We start from the raw sequence: 23,374 nt of genomic DNA on the forward strand, positions 1-23,374 counted from the left end.
TCAAAATTAGCTGGGCCAAATACCCTCTAAATCCCTTATTCTCTTTCTGCCTCTGGGTCCTCAATTTCTTACTAGGTAAATAAAGTTTCTCAAATGAAAGCTACTTTAAAGCAAAAAAGTACTGGAATTTTAAAAATATTATATGTCCTTTTTTTAAAATAAAATTTGTGGGATGCTGGAGTGTCTACTATAATACAGATTATGCCATGCACCATGCAAACATGATTTTATTTAGACAAATAATTAAATATTACTTTTTGGATAATAATATTTGATTATTCCAGTTATTATAAAGTCTTTTAAATAAAATCCACCAAATATTTACTATGAGTAAGTGTCCTATGATTGGTTCAGATTCTTTGGGGCACAAGTACACAGAGTCACATGGGTTGGCCTTACCAATAACAATACTTACTGTGTTCATAAGGAAAAGAATAGAGCAATTGAAATCCTTCATTCAGAAGAAGAAGCCAAAAAGAAAATCAGCACAGTGTATAAGAAATGCATAAACTGGTATAAGAAATTAGCAACTGTGTTAAGTGAAAGCATAGTGAAGATAAATGTGTTTGAGAAGAAACAGATTAGATGGATGAATGAAAGGAAGGAAGGGAGGGAGGGAGGGAAAGCAGGGAGGGAGGGAGGGTGGGAGGTAAGGAGGGAGAGAGGAAGGAAGGAAGGAGTGGGGGAAGGAAAGCATTCTAGAGATCATACAACCGAAACAGTATGCTGACTTCCTAAAACATAATGTAAATATATAACAAATGTAGGGACTCTTCAGTTGTACTAATAACATACAGAACACTAATTCTGCCACAGTATTAGAATGATTCTTGCTGTGTAATTCTATAATTTAGTCTCTGAAAAAATACAGGTTATAGTCATGTATGTATGGGGGACAGGAATTTTACATTGGCATTAATTCCATCAAATAAAGAGGATCTGACAGATGATGTGGAGTTGAAAGAAACTCAGATATTCTTAATAATCTTTGTGAAACATGAAAAATGGGGAGATGAGAAAAAAAAGGGGAGGGCAAAGATCTCTCAGGTTGTCTAAAGGAAAAAAGTTATATGCTGGTAACTATAGAGTTGACATCAAACCCCAGTTTAAAAAAATAATAAATATTATAAAGGATCATAGCAAGAATCAGAAGCAAAAGAGCAAATCATGTCACACTTACCTAATTTCCATGATCAAATAATTTTGGATCACTGGTTTGGTTGGATGGGGCAATACATAAATATACGTTCAGCAAACTATTAAACAAATTAAATTCAGCAAACTATTTAACAAAATTTATTAAATATCCTTGGAGTAAGATGGTAAACTGAGTTTATAGTGTTGGTGGGCTCCTAGCTTTACTGTATTCATGTCAATTAACTGTGTAGAGCGTCAACCTAGACAACCAAGGCTCTCATGGAGTACCCCACTGAGGTCTGAACAGTGGCTTGAACTAAGTGACAAAAATTCTGGAAGCAGCAAAGCCATCAAGAATAGGTACTATGAAAAATGATTAAGTCAGACTGTGTCAGGCACATATAGAATCATATATTTGATGGAAAAGCAAATCAATTGATTGCACTAACAATTGATATTTACTAAGCTTAAAGTCCTGCATTTAAATAAAAACAAATTAAAAAACCATAAATCATGTCTATAGGTAAAGAGTGAAAATATTGGAATTTTAGTTAATAACACAATAAAAGTTTACTATCTTTTGTCTATATTTATGAAATACAAAATCTTTGAAAACTGAAAGTTTTATGTTAAGTTTGTCACCAAAACCTGACCTGAACTAACTTGAGAGTATTTATGATCTTTATTTATCCACTTGTAACAATTAATATTTCTGTAGCAGAATGTCTCAGTAATGAGCTGAGGAGATGATGCTTTACATGAAATATGATATATGGACTGTGTCAGATTCCTAAAATCTGAAAAATTCTGAATTTTGAAACAATTTAACCCCAAGAGTTAGAATAAAAGGCTTTAGGATTATATAAGACAGAAGTGTGACCAAATTACTAAAAAACAAAGGAAACTTTGGTCAAAATAAAGGAAGCAACATTCTTCAATTATGGAAAAATGAATGATGACTTAACCTGCTGGGGCAACATGTAAAATATTCTAGCACTATAATCTAAGAAGAATGTTAGATTTACTTGGTATCTAACAAAGTGCTTGGTACACGTTCAACACTAGATAAATATTTGTTGAATGAATGAAAGAATGAGTACAGTGCATCATTCAAAAGCACAAATATATCAATTTATCCAAACTCAAAGACTTCTTATCGTCTATTCCCAACCTTCCATTCTGGTTTTAATCCCCAACTTCCAGACTATCTTTTTTTTTTTTTTTTTTTCTTTAAAAAGAACCTTTAATAAATGGTCCTGGGAGATAGCCTCATCCACCAGAGGGCAGACAGCAGAAGCAAGAAGAACTACAATCCTGCAGCCTGTGGAACAAAAACCACATTCACAGAAAGATAGACAAGATGAAAAGGCAGAGGGCTATGTGCCAGATGAAGGAACAAGATAAAACCCCAGAAAAACAACTAAATGAAATGGAGATAGGCAACCTTCCAGAAAAAGAATTCAGAATAATGATAGTGAAGATGATCCAGGACCTCGGAAAAAGAATGGAGGCAAAGATCGAGAAGATGCAAGAAATGTTTAACAAAGATCTGGAAGAGTTAAAGAACAAACAAACAGAGATGAACAATACAATAATTGAAATGAAAAATACACTAGAAGGAATCAATAGCAGAATAACTGAGGCAGAAAAACGGGTAAGTGACCTGGAAGACAGAAGGGTGGAATTCACTGCTGTGGAACAGAATGAAGAAAAAATAATGAAAAGAAATGAAGACAGCCTAAGATACTACTGGGACAACATTAAACACACCAACATTCACATTACAGGGATCCCAGAAGGAAAAGAGAGAAAGAAAGCACCCGAGAACATATTTGAACAGATTATAGTCAAAAACTTCCCTAACATGGGAAAGGAAATAGCCACCCAAGTCCAGGAAGTGCAGAGAGTCCCATACAGGATAAACCCAAGGAGAAATACACCGAGACACATAGTAATCAAATTGGCAAAAATTAAAGACAAATTATTGAAAGCAGCAAGGGAAAAATGACAAATAACATACAAAGGAACTCCCATAAGGTTAACAGCTGATTTCTCAGCAGAAACTCTACAAGCCAGAAGGGAGTGGCATGATATATTTAAAGTGATGAAAGGGAAGAACCTACAACCAAGATCACTCTACGCAGCAAGGATCTCATTCAGATTCGATGGAGAAATCAAAAGCTTTACAGACAAGCAAAAGCTAAGAGAATTCAGCACCACCAAACCAGCTCTACAACAAATGCTAAAGAAACATCTCTAAGTGGGAAACACAAGAGATAAAAGGACCTACAAAAACAAACCCCAATGTGAATGGATTAAATGCTCCAACCAAAAGGCACAGCCTTGCTGAATGGATCAAAAACAAGACCCACATATATGCTGTCTACAAGAGACCCACTTCAGGCCTAGGGACACATACAGACTGAAAGCGAGGGGATGGAAAAAGATATTCCATGCAAATGGAAATCAAAAGAAAGCTGGGGTAGCAATACTCATATCAGATAAAATAGACTTTAAAATAAAGAATGTTACAAGAGACAAGGAAGGACACTACGTAATGATAAAGGGATCAATCCAAGAAGAAGATATAACAATTATAAATATATATGCACCCAACGTAGGAGCACCTCAATACATAAGGCAACTGCTAACAGCTCTAAAAGAGGAAATCGACAGTAACACAATAATAGTGGGGGACTTTAACACCTCACACCAATGGACAGATCATCCAAACAGAAAGTTAATAAGGAAACACAGCTTTAAATAGAGACAATATACAATAGACCAGATAGATTTAATTGATATTTATAGGACATTCCATCCAAAAACAGCAGATTACACTTTCTTCTCAAGTGTGCACGGAACATTCTTCAGGATAGATCACATCTTGGGTCACAAATCAAGCCTCAGTAAATTTAAGAAAATTGAAATCATATCAAGAATCTTTTCTGACCACAACACTATGAGATTAGAAATCAATTACAGGGAAAAAAAACGTAAAAAACACAAACACATGGAAAAATAAATAAATAAAAATAATAAATGGTCCTGGGACAGCTTACTATTAACACACACAAGAAAATAATAAAATTAATTCCTTGCTTTACCTTATTTACAAACATAAATTCCAGATGGACTAAAGGTAAAAATTTTTTAAACTTTCTGAAGACAATACAAAAGAACATCTTTATGACATCAGAGTAGGGAAAGATTAATTAAATAGGACACACAGTATAAACCACAACATCAAGATTGATCAAATGGACACCAAAAGACACTTATCCCCTGGACTTTGAAGGTCATATTTGCCCCTGACTATCCACAAACCACTGTTCTTGGCTGCCTCAGAGATTTTATTCATGATGCTTCATCTGTGGAAATACCCATTCCACCTAACTTCACCTGATGAATCCCTACTCATTTTCAAAGATAGAAGGCCTGTATTTTTGAAGAAGCATTCTCAAATTCCTCCAGGAAGAGTTAATCTCTCTTCCTCTATACACCCAAGAGTACTTGACACCTACCTATAAATGGCCCAGAGCACATTCTGGAATAAATTTTATTTTTGTATGTATCTTGTTTCCCAAACAAATTTTAGGTTTCTTAAGGGCAAAGGTTATAGTTTGTACCCACTCCCCAGTATCACCTAATGCCATTACTTGTGCGTATTTATAATTCAGAAATTATTGAATTAAGTCAAAATTAGTACGAGTGAAAGAAGCCCAAAACACTAAATTTTAATCATGAGAGTTAAAAGAATACAGAAAGTACTGACAAGAGTGCTGGACCACTCTCTGTTTTTGCTAATACATCTTTAGTGCTAGCACTATACCCAACACTCAAAAAGTTGAAAATTATTGAACAAATGAACTAATGTCTAACTTGGGGGACAGAAAACTAAGATAATACGTGAAAACAATTTAAAAACCTGTAAAGTAAAAGTCTAGAATATTGAAGAATAGTGTTGTTATATGTTGCTCCAGAAGCAGAACTCTAGATCATGCATTAATTTAAACAGAGGCACAAATTTCATTAAATATAAGAACTTTCTATTAACCACAGTGGTTTGGTAATGAAAGAGGCTGCTTCATAAACCACCTGGTTCTCTCTACTTATGGTCCAAGCAAAGGGTAAATGATCTGTTGGGAATATTCCAGGAATATTTTCTTAAATTGCTTCTCCAAATGGCTGAACTCAGATGTTTATAAAACTACCTCCATCTCATAGAAGTAAGATCTAAAAATTTAGATGTTTTGGTATTTTAAACACCTAGCTAGAATCATATAACACTAAATATAGCTTGGCACTGAAAAATAAATATTAATCTCATCAGTTATTTCATCCTTAAAAAAAAAAAGCCCATCAGACCTGAATAACCTAATGTCCTCTGAAGCTGAAATCAATGAAGTTCATGCACTTGTTAAAACAGAATGATGATCACGTTGACACACAATGAAAAGATTCTGTTATTATTACTAACAGTATTGTGTCTCTGAACCAAGCCTGCTCATTGTTGCATATGAAAAGGTTTTAAACTATTTTTCTTATATCGATACAACAGGAAATAGTGCTTATATATTAAAGAAATTATAAAGCTGGAGTAATTCTAGCCAAATTTCCAATAATAAAAAAGCCTCAAAAAGGCTTCCTTGGGACTTCCCCGGTAGCACGGTGGTTAAGACTCTGTGCTCTCAGTACAGGTGTCCCAGGTTCAATCCTGGTCAGGGAACTAGATCCCACATGCATGCTGCAACTATGAGTTCGCATGCCACAACTAAGGAGCCCATGTGCCTCAACTAAGGAGCCTGCGAGCCGCACCTAAGACCTGGCACAACTAACTAAATAAATATTTTTTTAAAAAAGGCTTCCTTGATAGGGAAAATGCATACACATATATGTGTGTATGTATTTATGTATGTATTTTATACATAAGCGTGTGTGTGTATCTCACCATTGCAGATGTCCATAACGCTTTATAACTTTCAAAGCACTTTCACATTTTCAAGAAATTAGATTAAATCAACTTTGAAGGCAGGAAAATACTTATTTATACCTAAAGCAACAGAGGATCTGAGGCATGTACCCCAGGCCTCAATGTTAGTAAATGTTAGCAAGACTTACTAATCCCCACTCTGTCCTCCCCTGGGTAAAAAACCTCAGAACAGAACGTGATGCCGTCCAAGTCAAAGGCTGAAGCATTGAGTGTGCTTATTAAAGTATGTGTACAGTGGACCTTAATTTTTATGTTACTTGAAAAGGGCCTCGTGTTAAACTGTGGCTTGAAGACATATTCTAACAATAGATAATCATTTATTAAGCACCCTACGTAATAGGAATTTGCATGAGACAATAATAATTCCTTCTTCAGCTGTAATGAGGACTTTAGGTTCTTTTTGATTATTATTTCCCTCCCTTCCTTATATACACCTGAGCGGTCACTATTTTCCTAACACATCCCCACATACAAACCTCATCTCCTTCCTGAGGTCGCATCAAGGACACCCGGTCATACTGCCTCCGCAACAAAGCCCAGAGCGCATCCAGCCGACCCTAAAGGGAAACGTGATCTGTCAATACCTGGGGAATGTGCTCGGCCTCTGCTTGTTAAATAAATGAGCTAAAATGAAGAAGGTAAAGTCTTATTTTCTCCTCTCATTTCTCTAATAAATTTAACGAATAAATAAATAACAAAAATGGAGTTTCTTGTTACTGAGAAATATTCAGTTGTTATAAGGTAAATTGAATGTCTGTTTTTGATATACCTTGGTCCTCCTGCAGATGGTTGCGGGGGCAGGCAGGGAGACTAAAAGGATTACACTTTCTCTAGGAAGTTGCTGTTAAATCCCACAAAGTTTGAACAGTCACCTTAATTGGTGTGTACCACTTTGTCTGAGGAGGCTGGAGTGTGGGTTTGGGTCGAGGTGGTCTGGGCCTAAGGAGCTCCTCTGGTTCTTCAGGAATGGTCACCACAGCATTTTTGGCTTTCTCTAGCCTTGCACCTTCCTCCGTAGATCCTTTATCACCCCAACGAACCTTTAAAACAAAGGGAAATACTGATATCAGACATATAGTGGCCTAGAGGAACAGGCTCTTGTTTAGTTGGTTCTTTGATTCACCACCTCAGAGTCCAAAGATGAGTAGGTATCCTAGCTCCAAATTCCTACTCTTCTGAGATTTAATAGGTTTCTCACCACTCATGTATTTAATATTAAGATCCTAGAAATAAAGATCCTTTATAAAAATCTGGCATCTATTAAATTTGATACAGCCATTTCTCCATTGTTTCAAGTAAGGAGTTAATTAGTGTTTTACATACGAAATGCATGACAGTGTGTAATTCTATTCTCTAATTAGGTATGTTCTCCTTCTAGCTAAAGACATACCTGTATATACTGATGGCACTGGGTGAAATAGATGATAATGATGATGATAATTAGCATTTATTGAATGATTATTATGTGCCAAGCTGCATTTAATCCATACAAAAATGCAATGAGATAGATACTATGTTTTTGCTTCCAGATGAGGAAACCAAGACACAGAGAGCTTAAGTGATGAGCCCAAAGCCACACAGCTAGTAAGCAGCAGGACAGGGATTTGAACATATGTAGTCTGAAGGGTGCAGCAAGTTTCAAATAGGTTTGAATTTTACAAATATATTTTATACAAAGGAGTTAATTTTTCCTTCCAAACTTTCCATCAAGTTTGACTAAGGCAAAAAGTATGATTTAAATTTTAGCCTTTGGAAATAAAATAATTATATATGTTTTTCTCAACTTTTTGTAAAGTAGCTCTCAGTCTTTATTTCCTCTACTCATATGGGTATGGTTATTTGACATATCAATTTTTCATTGAGGAAGACAAATCTGAAAAGACTCTGCTTTGAAGAGAAAAATTCAGGGACACCAGGGAATTCCACAAATTTGGGAGGATTCCTTTCTCTGAAAAACCTAGACATTGAAAACAAAAAGGTCAAATGATGTTTTCTTTACTTTTCAATGAAAATTGGCTACATTTTAGCCAAATTTTTTCATGCGTGGGCATGTGAAGAAGTTGTGGCCCCTGGAGAAAGGCTTTGTCCAACCAGGAACAGTAGAGAAGTCTAGAAACCAAGAACGTTACCAAAGAAGACAAAGATAAGTGAAGCTCTAAAAAGAATCAGGAAGGCCTGTCCAGGGCACACAGTGGCTCACCAGAGTTGAATAACTTCTACAAAGAAAAAATGATTAAATGCTTTTTAAAAGCATTTTAATGACCTGAATTAGTGGGTAGGAATACAGATGACTACTGTTCATAGAAAGATCTATTCATAGCTTTTTGATAAGGCTTACTTAGACGTTTTTACCTTTTTTTACTACAATTTTAGAGTAGGTTTTCAATTTCAAGTGGACTCTGTTGAGTCATTAAAATGTATCTGTATCTTTCAGTGTTATCAGCGGTACTAGAATGTTCTTTATGAGGTCGTTAAAATTGTTGTAAATACCATTAAACCTTTAGAACTAGATAGTTGGCTTTTTTCCAGAGAAATGACCTTCTCTTTCAAATCACAGTGTCTTCACCTAGATAAACTAAAACTTTAAAAATCTTTAGATATATCTAAATTGAACTAAGAAACTCTAAAACCAGGACACATCTCCTGCAGTTGTAAAGTCTCAATTTTAAGGGAAAAAATAAAAAATGAAGATACATAGTCAAATAAACATATGAGTATCATAACAGAGAGAAGTAATTCAGAGTAGAAATATAAGTAGGTAAAATTTAGATCCATTCAGAAATGATGGATTTTTAACTTAGATTTTAACTAGCCCAGCCTTCACAGTTGATATTCTAGAGGTAATGGTACTCATATTCTTCCTCCAAGTATCATTGTACCATTCTCAGATAAAGAACACGAAGACAGTTGAACTAGAGTTCTGACCCAACATTGCATTTCTAAACGTATGATACATAGTTGCCGAGGTATAAAGGAAATGCATTAAGTAAATCCATTAGTGTTAGTTCATGAAGTAGCTGTTTTATCACTATTATCACCATCACCACAGATAATACAACAATCAATTCTCACTCAATCTCACTCAAACTAGGAAACACTTTATATAGAGTTTTCCTAAAACTCTTAAAAGCAAATAAATATATATATATACACTTATATGTATAAATTTTAATATTTTAGTTTGACCACATTGAGATAGTCAAAAAGGATAAAAGAATAACAAGAATGGATTGCTAAAGGCAGCCTTAACAGAATTAATATATCTGACTTTTTACTATTTAAAAAAAAGTGCAAGCTTGATAGCTAAATTCTTCCAATTCTACTTGGCTTTCATGATAAACAATGAAATTCCATAATTTCCACAGCATATTTGGAGATTGTATCATAAAGGAGCAATTTCAGAATTGAGAAAAGAAACAAAAACAGTTTCACGCGGAACTGGCAGAAACACACATTTGAAGCCATTAGGTATTGTGGATCAGTTGTGCTAACAGCTGTTATTAACATCAGCTCAGTTCCAGCTTTCTGCAAACTGCGATTATAATAGTGTTTAAATATTTAGGAGGAAGAAAAAATTTCTAGGTAAAATCCCTATACTGGCTTAAAATAACATTGAGTTATGAAGATTTATTCTTTAATTCAGATGTGCTCATAATTTCTATAATTCCTTTCACTTTCCCCAGTTTAAACTGGGGAATTTTTTTAAGGAAAATACTTTTCAGGTTTGAATAGGCATTGTTTTAAAACAAGTTATGTTTTCTATTTTTCCTCTCCAAGTTTAAATTAGTTGATGTTTGAAAAAGTCTAAAGGCACTAAATTCTTAGTTTATTTTTTCTTTGTTGTTTTTGGCCTCACTGTGTGGCATATGGGATCCTAGTTCCCCGACCAGGGATTGAACCTGTGCCCCTTGTGGTGAAAACATGAAGTCTTAATCACTGTACTGCCAGGGAAGTCCCTCAGTTTATTTTTTATTGTGTATTTTTACATACTGTGTTTCCCCTTTGTGAAGCCCACATTTACTTTCTCATTTTTTTCTTCATTCTCATTCCCATTTCCATTTCGTTGATGGAGTACTACATAAAAAGTAGCCAAAATTATCCATGGCTAAAATGAACTCTGATTTATCAAAAGTGGGTTAGTCTTTCTCATAAATTTTCTTCAGCTAAAAAGCTAGGGCAATATAACTTCACATTAATTAACAGTCAATAACTAAAACACAAATAAATAAATTTCAATTAAATTTGAATTAAATTAAATTAAATTTTACATTTAAGTAAAAGAGTCAATAACTCTTAAAACATGAAATGTGAGTTACTCAAGAATGTCCATGGGCCCTTGGCTTTCTTGACCATATTCCAATAATATGCCTTTTAACTCAGAACCCATTCAGTGGCTCATGCATAAACTTTTCTATTCTGTAGAAAGAGATCTTAATCTTTGGAACATGGAATATTGGAGTAACAAAAACCTGCCACAATTCCTCGTGTTTTTAGCAAGAACTAATATATCTGAATCTCATTGTCATGTGGTATTTTATATGTGTGGATTTCAAAATGGAATTAAGTTTATTATTCTGAATATAAATTAGTACATGCTCACTGTCAAATAAGTTGGGAACAAACAGGGAAATATATAACACAAATTGAAAATCACTCCATTCAGAGAAAGCTACTAACATGTTGTGCTATTTCCTGTCAAACCCTTTTCCCACTGCATACATCTTTTTATACACACATTTTGGAACGAGACTAAATAAACTAAAAATAAGCTATGACAGATCATATTTGGATATTCATATGTAATGATTTTATTTACAATTGTATTTTTTAATACGTAGGGACATCCAGTCCACACTCTCCCCAACCTCTCCAATCTTAGAATGACACAACAAAGGCAAATGAAAGGAAAATGACCTTCCTTCCATGTCAAGCAACAAGAGCTAGCCTCACCATGTTCCCTTGTACTGCTTGATATTCCCAATTACCCACCTGCAAACACAGAAGCAATATTTTCTCCAAGAGACAAATGTAGTAAGTTCTAGCACCTGCCTTTTTCATGGCTTATTGGCAATGAGGTACCTGTCTCAGAAGATATCAGCAATAAAGTGGCAAGCTCTTAGGAAAATGTGCATTATTTTAAGATCTAATGTGGTCAAGAAAATGAGAATCACTATCAGATAACCACTTTAGTAATGACAGTCATTTAAGTAAGTCTGGGCTTCTTTTGAAGAGTACTGAAATTTATGTTGACAATGGGAAATTCTCCTTGGGAATCTGAATTTTATTGAAATGTATAAAAAGAGAAAATTGTGGGACTTCCCTGGTGGTCCAGTTGTTAAGACTCCACGCTTCCACTGCAGGGGGCATGGGTTGGGTTTGATCCCTGGTAGGGGAACTAAGATCCTGCATGCTACATGGCACAACAAAAAAATTAAAAAAAAAAAAAAAAGAAAGAAAAGAAAGTTGCAACAGTTGTGAGGTTGTTAATTAGCTTATTGATTTTTGCTGGCAGTAATAGGACAAAGCAGATATGACAGTAGGAGACGTGCAATGATTGCAAAACACTTAAAAATTCTTTCTTATTGAGAAATAAAATTAAAGAATAACTAATAAGAAAGAAATGCCAGGATCTGTGTTTAATAATAATGTCACCATATCAATGAGAAAATTCTTCCAATTTCTCCTTCGGGTGGGATGTTGGCCTATCTATACTGTTGTTAAGGGCTCAGTGCTGACAGTGCCTGCTTATTATTAATTAATCCATCACTTTGAAAAATACTTCTGTGGTGGTAAGAAGACCTCATTTCATCTTTAAGATATAATATTTAAGTTCAATTTTAGTCCACATGTTTTGCCAGTCTAAAAATTTAATAGTCTATAAATGATATTTAATATTAATTATGATTATTCATAAGTGGTCACTAAAACCTGTAAAAAAAGCCTTAAATGTACTTCCTCTACATTTGTGATAGGGTCTTATCCATGATATTGAATATTTTAATATTTTTCTCCTCAAATAGTACTTAACTATTGGATCTTTTCAAAGACAAGCATTGTTGCAACTTTAAGTATCTGGCTTCTTCAAAGTTCATGTTCTCCATAGGAATTTTTTCCAAAATAGTAAAAAAAAAAAAAACCCTAATTTTGTTTTGCCCTTTAGAATTCAGAAATCTTATCAATGTAGTTCTTTGACTAATGAAGTCAGTTCTTCTTGAATAGTTTTGAAATGGCTAGGATTATTCCATAGAAAAAAAATTTGTCCAAAAAAGACCTAGTGTTAAGTAAAAATGGATGATATTAGGATACTGAGTTGTGAAAAGTACAGTTTCCACGGCTTGATAGTTCTAAAACTACATATTCCACATTAGCAGCTTCTAATTTTTTTTCAAGATACCAACCTCCATTCTTTTAATTCCTCCAACCCCTCGACCACCATAATAAGAAGCATCCACGGTTGGCCATTTCTTGGTAGGCAGAGGTTCTTCTTCCTCCTATGTGGATACAAGTTTTTAAAACTGAGTTTAATTAATTTCTTAAAATATTGCTTAGTCAGAACCAACTCACATTTAAATATTTTTCCGAATAATGACACTGATATGGACAAAATATAGTAAAAATTACATACAGCACATGTGGATGTACTTATGCTTATGTGCATAAATTTCAAGTGAGGTTCTACAGAATATGAGGGCTCCTTCCATTCCACAATTTGAGGAATCTACCTTATTTCACTAGGCTACCAGAAGTTGCTCCTTAACTATGAGCATCATTTGTTTTTCCAGATTTATTCATCACTTCATAGTTAAGAAGATAAAACATTAAAATTAGGACCGCATTTCAATGATCATTTAAAGCCTCAATGTATGTGTAAATTTAAACTCTGCGAAATTTGTACTGAAAAGATAGGTAGTTAAGAAGCTTTGAAAATGCACACCATATTTTCTGTTGCTAAAACAATTTTGGCTAACAGAGTAATGTAAAAGTAATAATCATTTTGAAGAAAGTAATACTATCTTTAAGCTGCCAGCTTGGATCTTCCAACTTTTTGTAAATAAGACAAGTGACAGTAGAACTATTGATATATTGCTATAAAAGGTAAATTAAATCTCTATGTACTATTGATCCTGATGGCTAGTCTACGTTTATCAATGTGTGAAGGTCCCGTTCCTCTAGCACATGAAAGAAATCATGAGAAGACAAAATATAATTGATTTTCATAATTTCAAAAGTCAATACATAGGTATCACAGTTATCTAATAACAATGTAATTGATCAAATTAGGGATAATATCTAAATACACCCACATCACTTATTAGGCACTCATTTACCTCTTTTGGTGCAGAGGGTGGTGGTGGAGGAGGATCCTTGATAACCTGTACCAAAAAAAATAAAACCAAAAAAACAATCAAATGCAGAAACTTCAGTGGCACAGGGAGGAGACAGAAAGGATGTATAAAAATAATTAGATTAGTAAAATACTGTGGTGGCACCAAAGATGTCCCAGATGAAGCTAGCCTCCCAAAACATATGCCTCCCTTTTGAACCTGGGCTTGTTTGTAACTAGCTTTGGACTAACTAGCAACTACTAGGTTTTCTTTGACTAACTAGCTAGCTAACTAGCACATTCATTCATTTTATCTTTATGATATAGATATAGCTTCAGTTTTCAGGTAAATAACAAGAGCAAAAATTGTCAAATACCTTGCACTAAGTGGCTCTTCTAATGCAAACATTTTTCACTAGATTACAGTATGTCCACTCAAATGGAGTAGGAATTTACTGTCTTCCTGCTATGATTCACTGACTTTTTCACAAATTGACAATACAAAGGTGGCTTGCTTTGGATGAGATAATAGAGAAATTAACATACTCTCTCACCCCACCTTTTAACCTAGAAACAAATCAACCTCTTAGCCAAGAGTTCTTTCCTGTGAATCGTTGCTCAATATATTATTTCATGAAATTTGATGTGGTTAATTCTTTATGTGAGAGGAATACAGACTGAGATCAAATTTACTGGTACTGGGGTATCTGGACTTTCATACCATCATGATAGAAAATTACTGACCAAGGGCCAGTAGTGTCTGATAATTCGAGTACACATCCAAGTCTCTATACTAAGAAGAAAAACTGTTTGAAAATATAACTGCCTCACTTCATCTAAAGTCAAATGTTTCAATTATCTCATTAAAGTTTTAAAATTTTAAAACAATAGTAGCTCTGAAAATGAATATCATCAAAGAATTATTACTACTGTTCAGGTATATTCCTATTATCATGAATATGTTTTTTAAAGACTGCATATATTTTAAAGATATATACTGAAACATTTCCAGATTAAATGATATAATTCTGATATTTTCATCAAAATAATTTGGGGTGGGAAGTAAAGAGGTTATATATGAAATAAATTTAGCCATAAATTGAGAATCATTGAAACTAAGTAGACATGGGAGATTCATTATTTCACTCTTTCTTTTTGTATATGTTTGAAATTTTTCATAATGAAAGTTTTTTTTTGTTGTTACTGATAATGTTTAGTGAATTGACTCATAATTTTCTTCATATATATTACTTTCATCCTCAAGTTTTAGTTTAGATCTAAATCTCAGGAAAAAATGCAAACAGTAACTGCAATTACATAGATATAACTGGACAGTAATTTAATCTGAATGAATCTTGAACTAGCTCATTGTAGCATTCAAACTTTTGAATGCTACAAGAAATGCTGTTATTTCTATTTAACCCTTCTGTTTAATTCAATTTTGTCTTATCAATAAACATAAAATCCCAGTTCTTTTTACTAATATTGAAGGATAGAAATCTGTGAAGTTTTACATTTAGCCCAGAAACAAATGCCAGGAGAGGATAAAGATTCAAAATAATACTGTGGTAAAATAAAATAAAGGTTATCAAGCTACAGGTGCATTTCCTTTATAAAAAGGAAGCACTCTGCTGGAGAGGGTGTGGAGAAAAGGGAACACTCTTGCACTGCTGGTGGGAATGTGAATTGGTTCAGCCACTATGGAGAACAGTATGGAGGTTCCTTAAAAAACTACAAATAGAATTACCATATGACCCAGCAATCCCACTACTGGGCATATACCCTGAGAAAACCAAAATTCAAAAAGAGTCATGTACCAAAATGTTCATTGCAGCTCTATTTACAATAGCCCGGAGATGGAAACAACCTAAGCGCCCATCATCGGATGAATGGATAAAGAAAATGTGGCACATATATACAATGGAATATTACTCAGCCTTAAAAAGAAATGAAATTGAGCTATTTGTAATGAGATGGATAGACCTAGAGTCTGTCATACAGAGTGAAGTAAGTCAGAAAGAAAAAGACAAATACCGTATGCTAACACATATATATGGAATTTAAGGGGGAAAAAAAATGTCATGAAGAACCTAGGGGTAAGACAGGAATAAAGACGCAGACCTACTGGAGAACGGACTTGAGGATATGGGGAGGGGGAGGGGTGAGCTTTGACAGGGCGAGAGAGAGTCATGGACATATACACACTAACAAACGTAGTAAGGTAGATAGCTAGGGGGAAGCAGCCGCAAGGCACAGGGATATTAGCTCGGTGCTTTGTGACAGCCTGGAGGGGTGGGATAGGGAGAGTGGGAGGGAGGGAGACGCAAGAGGGAAGACATATGGGAACATATGTATATGTATAACTGATTCACTTTGTTATAAAGCAGAAACTAACACACCATTGTAAAGCAATTATACCCCAATAAAGATGTTTAAAAAAAAAAAAAAAAAAGGAAGCACTCATATTATCAACATGCACGTCCAATATCAATCAATGAAAACCAGATCTATCAATATTTTACAGTCAACAGGGTCAAAACCAACCTAATAAGCTTCATTTAAGAGCCAACTCTTCTTCCTATCTTCCTTGTTTCTTTCAAGTAAATCACTCTTTCCTTAAAGTTGCAGCCTTAAAATTTTCTCATAATCTATAATTTATTCTCACTTCTAAATGACTTCACCAAATCATTTACCATGTTCAAAAGATTCTTTGAAATATTCTTCTCTCTCTCTCCCTCTGCCTGTTCTATCTTTTCCTCTTTTCTTCCTCCCCACCATGAATTCCCCCAATCCTCCCAAAGCAGATCAGGTTAACTTAATATGTACAGATGCCTATTTGTTCTCCCCTAGCATTGGTCACAATTGATCATTTTCTCTAACTCCAAAACACTGTAACTTCTAAGAGGATGGATTTTATGTCTGCTTTGTTCCTCACTGTATTCCCAGTACTTAGTAGAGTGTCTAGCACAAAGGAAGCAAAGAAGGGAAGTTAGGAAGAGAGAAAAAGGAAGAAAGTGGGAAAGAGAAAAAAAAGATAGAGGAAGGGTTAAAGGGAGAGGAGGAGGAAGGAAGGAAGATCATGGGAAGAAGGAAGGATTCTTTGCGTTCCATTCCTACTATCACTACCTAAAATCATGAACTCAAGATCTCTGGACCTTAAAAATATCTAGTACAATATTTTTCAACTTCTCCAATACACATCCAACCAAAACTTCATTTTTCTGAAAAATTCCCACCTAGCTGTAGTCCAACTATGTTTGAATTCCTGCAATAAAGAGAAATTCACAACTTCACAAAGCAATTTATTCCATTGGCAAGGAACTCACATCATTTGAAAAATTTTCCCCCCAAAGAAGCCAAAGCCTCCTTCTCCGTAGTTTCCACACTTTAGTCCTGATCCTAGAGTGTGGAAACACATGCATACACACAACTATTTTTAATCCCAGAAAAGAGCAGTTCCTATTTTTGAATACTTGGATAATAACCATATATCTATTGAACTTACACATCTGGAAGCGAAACATCACAACCATTTTTTGTGTAATGGTCTGAGTTATTGGGTCATTTTGGTCAGTTTCTTTAGTATATATTCACTTGAACAATATCTCAAAATGTGGTTTCCAGAACTGATAAATAACATTTTAAGTGTGGCCGATCCATTATAATTAAATGCATGGTGCTCAGGCAAAACAGATGCACCCGAGCAATCCTCACTTTGATTCTATGCATTTTAACTAATAACATATTGATAACATTGATTGATAGTCTATAATTACCATAGCTTTATTTTGACATCAATGTCTACATGCTTTATTTGTAGCTAAATTAGACCTCTAGCTTGTTCCTCTATCTCTAACTCATCCTTCATTCTAACCTATGTAGCCAGGTCACTATTTTTCTAATAGAAGCTCAATTGATGGTTTCTCTAGTCAAAATGGATCAAAGGTTCCAGTGGCCACAACTGAACTCGAGGAATTACTGAATTTTGGGAAGAAGCTTACCACTCAGTTTTGCAAACTAACATAAAGTGCTCTCCAGAGTTCTCTCACTAGAAAAAGCCCAAGGTACCTCCTTCATTCCACTACGTCTGAGTATAATGTACTCGAACTCATTTTGATTTCCTTGTGAGGATTTCAAATTTACTCTACTTATTACGGGTACATCTTGTACTGATATATAAATTTCTGAGGACTTAAATAGTATCCCCAACCCTGTTCTATGTTATATCTCCTAAGGATTACTGAAATCCCCCTCCATAACACTTCCTTTTTCATGTCATATTTATCATGCTGATTATCCTGCACAGCATCAAGTTTTAGCATTAATATGGGTAAACTGAGTCTCAATTTAAAATCCTCATATGACCACTGGTGACAAACTCACAGCAGGATAATGAGAGGCATCTTTGCCTTCTTTATCAGAGACTCTTTATCTGTTATCATAAGCCACAACCTGGAAAATGCAAACTCCTTTTTCAGTACATCTACATGAGCCACCTCTTGAATTGTCATTGTTCAAATGCCTCAGCACGGTATAGTTCGACCCTAACACCCTATGTACAAACATCCCTGCATGTGTATCTCTAACTCCAGGCTGACTGAAGATCCCTTTGCTACCCCCCAAAAAATGACCATTTCCATATTGAGTCCCATCCAGCCGTTACAGAGTAGTCTATCAACTTTCTATCGCTTTACCTAGAAGCTTTAAAACTTCGAACAATATACGTGCTGCACAGTTGAACAATTCATGCTTCATCAGTTTGGGTTTGTATGTTTCTTTTGGAATTTTTCAATTACCCCTCAAAACTGTAGATTTCTTAGGGGCAATATCATTTCTCCCTCTTTGAAAATATCACAGCACCTAATAACGTGCTCTGCAAACAACAGATACTAAAAATATGATTGAAAGTGAGCTGAAAAAACTAGCTGAGAATGTTCGCAAAGGCTCATAGCCAACCTCTAAATTTATAAGAAAAATACAGAGGGAAAAAAAAGATATAAATGATAACCAATAGAGAAAGATTTCCATGAAACTAAAATATTGCTAGTTCCAAAGAAAATGAAGTATCAAATTTCTCTTTCAACCAGTAAAGTCAGAGAGCTAATGAACTCAAAGACAGATGGGAAAATGTAAGACCATGCTAAGTTTCTTCATCTGGGAAATAAATTTGATTCACTGTAGGCCCTTTCCAAAATGAAAACTCTAATAGAATGATAAAACAAAATACATATCACAATATTTCCACCAAGTCTTTTTCTTCTATGCCTTTACATAATTAAGTAGGCCATATGTCTACATACATTTGTATTCACCTTATTCCAGAAAAGAACTTTAGGGTTTGTTTTTCCAATAATGTGTAATTAATCTTATGTATGACTAAATGCATTGCTTATTATAAATTTAAATTGATTTTGAAATCCTGGCAAGTATATTTTCTACATTGTTAACAATGAAAACAAAACCCTTAATACTCTACATAAATCAAATTTTGACCTAGTAGATTAAGAGATACCACCACCACCACAACAAATAATAGCACTTTCAGAAACTGAAGCAGAGCAAAGGCTCATCTGTGTGCCGTTAATACTATCAACAATAACGACATTTATTAGTGCTGCCATATGCCGCGCACTCTATATTTCTCTCATTTTCATAATAATCCTATGCAGTTACTATGCTTATTTTAAATACAAGGAGAGGGAGGCCTGAATTCAGTAACTTGTCCAAGGATACACAAAGGGAAAACATTAGAATTAGTATTTAAACTGGTCCATCTTCCTCAAAACTCTGGGTTCAACTTCCTCTGCCACATGACATCCTTTTAAAATAAGGTTTGGATTGCAAAGGGAAAGGGTGCAGGAGAAAAGGCTTAAGATGTGTTGAGAGTTTATTACTTGCTGGGATGCATGCATGGATGGATGGTTAAATAGATGGATGGATAGACAGATAGATAGATGGATAGATGGATACAGATAGACAGATATAGATCAATATTTATGGTAACTGTGTGAGATAGATGTTATCATCTCCATCTTATAGGGACATAACATATTCATTCACATGCCCACCATCATTGCCCTAGAAATGTTGGAAAAGGAAATAAGTTTTGTGTGTGTGTGTGATGTTTCAAAATGCTCCCTCTCTCCGTTCTACCACACAGCTTCATAAGTAACAAAGGAGAGTGAAAATAATCTGAAACCATTCAGCCCCAAAGCCAAAAATGGCAAAAGTCTGTATCCACGGATATTTCTACATTTCAGTAAAATTAGTGCAGGAGAAAAGGAAACCTGACTGTTGGTCCAAATACATTAAAAATAACAGTCATGAGAATCCCATTCTTGTATTAAATAGTGCAAGAACACATTCATCTTTGAAAAGGATGTATTCATAAGCACCATATTTTATGAGAATTTGCAGATTTTAAAAGGCATAATATTGCCTAGTTGCCAGGATTTTTTCCACTTAGCATCCTTCAGCTCGGTATTGAAGATTCTGGAAAACACTTTCACCACTTTGTGAACCATATGCAGACTTTGATTCTTCTCCAAGTTTTTTTTTCATTTGTTATTATCATCATCAGGGAGGATTACATCTCATCTACTTAGCTGTTAGAATGAAGATTTCAGTTTGGAGGAGAGCCGATTTCTTAAATAAAAAAAAAAAGTTAGCTGCTTCAGGCAACAGTCCTTTTGATCTGCTCATTAACACTTTTCAAATGTTCAAGTGATGTGGGCATTCTTTGAGCTAGAAAATGTCAGTACAGGAGCCTGCAGCCAGCTTGATGCAATCATATGTTCCAATATTCAGAAAAGAGTGAAAAGAACTGTCAAGAGTGAACTGCCTTGGATTAAAAAAAAAAAAGATACTGTATAACGACTGTAGATCAAGTAGTATTTCAGAACCAATTCTTGCCAGTGACAGAAACAAATGCCCAATTTATCAGCAATGTCATCTAAGCGCCTAAGAGCCCACAGACTTAGACAAATCATTCTTAGTGTTTACAAAACCTTGTTTAAAATATATGTAGGATTTCCTTTCATTCTTCCCTTTCTTTTTGATAAAATCAGAGAGCAAGTGTAGTGCCTTTCCTCTCATGAATACAAAATTCTCTGACATAAGTATTTGGGAAGCCCTTTTCTGAATCCCACAAAGTTAGGTGCTTTCAACATCCAGACCAAGATATAGTCGAGGTTATCTCACTTCCCTTTCCTTTCCTCCTTGACAGACTCATCAATGTTCAAAGAGTCTGCTTTGAACAAATAAATAGCTACTTGGAAGTCTGGACAATAAATGTAATTTTAAAGGCCAAATGAGGACTAGGGAGAACAGTGTGAGTTAAGTAAAGGTGCTGCTGTCAAAGCAAATAAACTAAGACCAGGAAGGGTTTAATACCATGTTTTGTAAATGATGCTCTGTTGGAAAACATCACCATGGAAGCAATAAGTACTAACAACACATTCTATTTCAAGGAGGCAACCAAACATAAATCATTTTAATTAATGGTGCAAGGAAGGCATATTAAAAATTTAAATTACTTCTGTTTTATTGTGCATTCTAAAAAAAATCAGGCTGCTCTTAAAGTAACTCAATAAAGGCACCAACAGCCCTCCTCGACAATAAAAAACAAGTGCAATGTAGAAGCATTATTACTATTTGGAAAGAACAGCACAGCTGTTGCTGGCTAAGAAAATGATTCCATAGAGCTCCAGTCAGATATATCCTCATCACGAAAGCTCAACTTACTTATAAGAAAATTGGGCTTTAAAAAGATAACTTTTTTAATGTTTTTTTTAAAATTAAGATTTATGAGATCTTTCTGTAATGTCTTAAATGCACTAAGGAAAAATGAGCTTGCAATTTTCCCTTGTGGATGGAGAACTTTGGCCAAGGACACTAGATCAAAGTGAACATTTATCATTTCCAGCACATTTAGACATTTATTTGCAGCTGGATAACATACTCTAATTGACAACATTCCAGAAAGCCTTTGTTTGCCACGTCATTAGCCTTACATCTGTAATTCTGGAGAATGTCTGGTTACTCCAAATGATGCAACTATAGGACTGTCAGTTCTGCCATCCTGATAGTAAAACAGATCTGCCATAAACTCAACATACATTCTAAGCTAACAATGATGAAAAGAGCTGTATTTTCTGATATCTCACTCATGATTCAGTACATGATTTTTTTAACCGTTCTTACCCCCTTTTTTAATTTAAGGGAAAAGGAAGGATGCTGCTGATGTTTGTTATAGAGAAGTGGTTAAAGGATGGATGTGAGGATACTCAATGAGCAGGGTACGGACTCGTAAACAGATGGTGAGAAATAACTTCACACAAAAATGAAAACTTTCCCCCTTATGGAATAGTTTGCAAACTCAACACACTCTGTAATTCACTAATGGTAGCACCTAAAATTCCAGCTTTGCATAAGGGTCCTATTATTATTATCATCAGATAAAGTTCTCCAAATATCACTGGTTTAGATCCTATTTGTCATGGAAAACCTAGGTACACAGAGGACACAATTCTGCAACATTTAAAATGATATCATCTCTCTCCTTTATCCTTGAAATTACTCATTAAAATGAACTGAAAGACTGAAAATTTTAAAATAGTCTCATATTAAAAGCATCGTTGGTGGCCAGATATTCTATTGCAGGGGGGTTTCTCTAACCTTTTTTATTCTATGTCCCTCTTTGGCAATCTGGTGAACCTATGAACCCCTTCCCAGAATAAATAAGCTAAATTAAAATACACAGGATTAAAAGGAATCCAACTGTATTGAAATATAACTGTAAAAATCTATTTTTAAAAGCAAGAAACCAAATCTGTGATACAAAAATACTATGTGCTTCTTTATTAATTCATTAAATTATGAAATATAATAGTAGGTCTAGGAACTATCATAATTTTTTGAAGTATAATTGACTTAAAATAGTATATTAGTTTTAGGTGTACAGCACAGTGATTCAATATTTTTATACCATACACACTTATAACAATATTATAGACTATTTTATCTGTGCTGTATATTACATCCCCATGACTAATTTATTTTATAACTTGTAGTTTGAACCTCTTAATCCCCTTCTCCTATTTCACTCATCACCCCTGCTCTCTCCTCTGTCAACCACTAGTTTGTTCTCTGTACCTGTGTCCGTTTCTGTTTTGCTATATTTGTTCCTTTGTTTTTAGGTTGCACATATAAGTGAAGACATACGGTATTTGTCTTCGTCTGTCATAATCTTGAAGTAGTGATATGTATCTGAATATGAATGGGATTGTTCTGGCCTCTTACAGCAAATAACAAGCACCCTGAGAAAGCTGACCATGGAGCTTTGCTGTCAATAGGTTCTAATAACATATATAAGTTGGATACTTCTGAAAATTAGAAACCTGTTTCTTCGACAAATCCCTGGTCACTCTGAAACAGTGAGTAAATTCTACTCAGTATATAAAGCGTTGCATATTTACTTTACAGTTACCCAAAACAAAACAGAATGGTAATTCTAATTTTAAAGAATGCATATTGGTTTTAATTGTCGTGGAAACATCTACCATCTTAAAACCTCTTGTACTTCATAAACAGTTTTTGTAATGAGTTGAACTAGAAACATATTACATGTGAATTCCCAAAATCAAGAGCCCTGAGCAGTGATTCTCAACCCTGGCAATTATCAGAATCATTTAGGAAATCTATTAGTTTCTTAAAGCAGCTACAACAAATTACCACCAACTTAGTGGTTTAAAACAACAGAAATTTATTTTCTTACAGTTCTGGATGCCAGGAGTCCAAACAGAGTCTTACAAAGCTAAAATCAGGTGTTAGAAGAGCTGATTGCTTCTTCAAGAGCCAGGGGAGTATCTGCTCCTTGCCCCTCCCAGCTTCTGGTGACTGTCAGCATTCCCTGCCTACAA

At 34.7% G+C, this 23,374-nt stretch overlaps 1 protein-coding gene across 5 annotated transcripts in view; it reads right to left on the bottom strand.

Moving 5' to 3' along the window:
- ANTXR2 (ANTXR cell adhesion molecule 2) overlaps nucleotides 1–23,374 on the bottom strand; it is a 164,764-nt gene that overhangs the window by 56,221 nt on the left and 85,169 nt on the right. For all 5 annotated transcript variants that reach the window (XR_016393341.1, XM_022599537.3, XM_089912112.1 and 2 more), the window contains 4 exons: nucleotides 13,459–13,503; nucleotides 12,529–12,621; nucleotides 7,003–7,170; nucleotides 6,607–6,687 (listed from right to left, as the gene is read on the bottom strand). Coding sequence is in view for 4 of the 5 variants with exons in the window: in XM_022599537.3 (XP_022455245.1) it covers nucleotides 6,607–6,687; nucleotides 7,003–7,170; nucleotides 12,529–12,621; nucleotides 13,459–13,503 (387 nt within the window). In the remaining variant the exon portion in view is untranslated. The remainder of the gene's footprint in view (nucleotides 1–6,606; nucleotides 6,688–7,002; nucleotides 7,171–12,528; nucleotides 12,622–13,458; nucleotides 13,504–23,374) is intronic.

Source organism: Delphinapterus leucas, chromosome 5 (genome assembly GCF_059928025.1).
Source record: "Delphinapterus leucas isolate spDelLeu-1000000601 "Yukka" chromosome 5, BTC_Dleu_Yukka2, whole genome shotgun sequence".
NCBI lineage: Eukaryota > Metazoa > Chordata > Mammalia > Artiodactyla > Monodontidae > Delphinapterus > Delphinapterus leucas.